Consider the following 2,819-nt stretch of genomic DNA (forward strand, 5'->3'; position numbering starts at 1 on the left):
CTCTACGCATCTTATATTAAATATGAATTATGAGTCTTTTTCTTATATAAATGTGGATTGTCTGTTATAATATTTGCTTATCGAACACCATACAGATTACACCGCCCGCACCAGATATTTAATCCTTTGTATGATCAGTTCAACTTATTCTCTGTTTCTTACATGCCGGCATCCGATCACTACCTTACAAAAGGAGGAAAAACACAATTTATAAAAATTGAAGAAAGACAAAAATGAAATAGAGACAATCGACCCAATCATAGACAGTAAGTTAATTTTCATTTCACTATATGAATAATTGCAGGCCCATTGTCCTTGTTGGGACCATATACGTATGATCATAGGAAACCTAGACATAATTCTCTTCTCTACTGGCTCTCAGTTTGCATTATGGCAGATAATTCCAAGCCTTCAAATTTTTATTCAGGTTCCCAGGATCCTGTAGAGCAGTACCAGGGATTTTGGTTCCGTAAGAGCTCCTTACAAGGAATTGAGACAATGCGTTTTGAGTTTGAAGCCCATCCTAACGACATAATACTTGTTTCACCTGTTAAAAGTGGTACCACCTGGATAAAATCCCTTGCCTATACCATTCTCACCTGCAAACAGTATGACCTGAACGACCCTTCTTATCCTCTCAATAATAAAAACCCTCATGAACTTGTTCCGAACATAGAAATGCAGCTTTACGGCCCCCATTCCATTCCAAACCCAATGTCTCTCTCTCCCCGTGTGTTTCACACCCATGTGCCATACCAGTTATTGCCTGAATCCATCAAATCCTCTGGCTGTAAAATTATTTACATTTGCCGCAATCCCAAGGACACTTTTGTCTCGCTCTGGGGGATGACCATCAATAGATCAGAGAACAAAGATGTCTCTGCATCTAAGGAAGAACCAGTACATAATTTCTGTAGAGGATTTTACCACAGTGGCCCCTTTTATGAGCATGTGGCCTCTTATTGGCGTGAGAAAACCAAGCCCAATGTTCTTTGCCTCACTTATGAAGACCTGAAGGCAGATCCTTTGGTTTGTATTAGAATTTTGAGTGATTTAATGGGGTGTTGGTGGGTGAAGGAAGAGGAAGATCTGAGAAAAATTTCTGACAAATGCAGCTTCCAGTCTCTGTCTGAGATGGAGGTGAACAAAACTGGAGAAATTCGCCTGCCTGGACTTCGACTGAGAAATAACAGTTTCTTCAGGGAAGGGAAAGTGGGTGGTTGGAAGAACTTTCTGACACCAGAGTTGAACGCAGAGATGGATAAAATGATTGAAGAGAAGCTTTCTCTGGTAAAAGACTTGGGCCTGCAATTCAAGTACGAGTTAACTGATAGAGATGTTGATCTGGATGGGCAGCCTAAGCAGGCCTAAATAATGAAGTGTAAGTGATAACTGTGACCACTGTAATCAAAAGAGAGAAGTTGTCGATTGACAGGCGACTGCTTAGTGTGTTAGACTTACTGTGTGGCAGCGCAATAGCTGTCTAAGATCATGCAATGTTTATAATTTTCAACGGGACCAAATTTTAGGGTCTATCAAAAAAATAATATTCCTATAAAGTCAATCTTGAAATTCTGGTATAGGTAACAGAAGTTTACGATCCGTCGAAAATAACTCAGGTCTAAATAACTAAGGTGTAGGCCGTGTAAGACTGGTTAAACATGAAGTTTCTTCCTCTGACAGCTGATGAAACATTTTAAATCCATAATCTGTTCCTTTTACTTTATAACTTCAAAGCATACCTTTCGAAGATTTATGTTTTGTAAATCGTTAGTATTTTTTATCGTTTCTACATGTTATTGGTGTTGGAAATAAGCCACACCCTGACTGACGATGGACTGGTTCAAGAGGGGCCAATAGCTCAGTGGTAGAGCACTCTAGCAGCGTATGGAAGGTCCTAGGTTTGAGTCCTAGCTGGTCCATGTCTCAACATGGTATCAGAACCAGGTCCAAATAAAATTAGATAACTCTAAACAAAAATATGTTGAGGTTGGATGACAAGGATCCTTCAAAAACTAGTAAATTTGTGTTTTTAGCTTGGTCCAAATAAAATTAGATAAATCTAAACAAAAATATGTTTTTTTCTTTTTATAGATGAATATTTTCACTACTTTATCTATCTAGTGTTTTATAGAGGATGGCCTCAACATTACTAGTTAAAGGACCAAACACATTACTAGTATTTATTGAAAGAAAGTTTACTAGTATTTATGGCCTGAAGATTTTTTGAAAGAATTAATTTTAAGTATTTATTTTAAATTTCTATCATTTTAGTTTGTTGGTGTCTTATATTCTTTGTGTGAGTCTTGTCTGGAAACATGTATTCTATTGTTAGATTAGGTTGAGATAACAAGTCTTTGTATTGTTTAATCTCATAATTACACATTCCTCATGGTTTGGATGTTGTTTCCACGTTGTTTTGAATGCATGGTTGTGTCTTGGTTGGTATTGTAGAATGAAATGATGCTCAAGTTTCATTTGGATGTTGTTTCCAAATTGTTTTGAATGCATGGTTGTGTCTTGGTTAGTGTTGTAGAATGAATGATGCTTGAGTTTCATTAGACAAATATAGAGGTCCATTCTCATTCCTTTCTTCCTCATTTAAAAGAGATGGAGATGGTGTTCTAGTAACCTATTACTGTGGTTAGAGAAATCCCTACTCTCATAGTTGGTTATTGTGTTAGATCAGCACATGGCAATGTTAAGACTTCTAATTGTGTAGGTATGCCTTGTGAATTGATGTCCTATGCTATAAGTATAATTGCATTGCAACATAACATATCTACTATGTGAATGTGTATTGTGACATGTTATAATTT

At 36.9% G+C, this 2,819-nt stretch overlaps 1 protein-coding gene across 1 annotated transcript; it reads left to right on the forward strand.

The window, feature by feature from the left end:
- Positions 1-390: 390 nt before the first annotated feature.
- LOC131076378 (cytosolic sulfotransferase 5-like) lies at positions 391-1,371 on the forward strand. The gene has a single exon (XM_058013519.2). The coding sequence runs from the start codon at positions 391-393 to the stop codon at positions 1,369-1,371; it is 981 nt and encodes a 326-aa protein (XP_057869502.2).
- Positions 1,372-2,819: the final 1,448 nt, after the last annotated feature.

Source organism: Cryptomeria japonica, chromosome 7 (assembly GCF_030272615.1).
Source record: "Cryptomeria japonica chromosome 7, Sugi_1.0, whole genome shotgun sequence".
Classification (NCBI taxonomy): domain Eukaryota; kingdom Viridiplantae; phylum Streptophyta; class Pinopsida; order Cupressales; family Cupressaceae; genus Cryptomeria; species Cryptomeria japonica.

Excerpts from the sequence above, each read along its gene's own strand:
- LOC131076378 (XM_058013519.2), top strand. The coding sequence starts at position 391 with ATGGCAGATAATTCCAAGCCTTCAAATTTTTATTCAGGTTCCCAGGAT.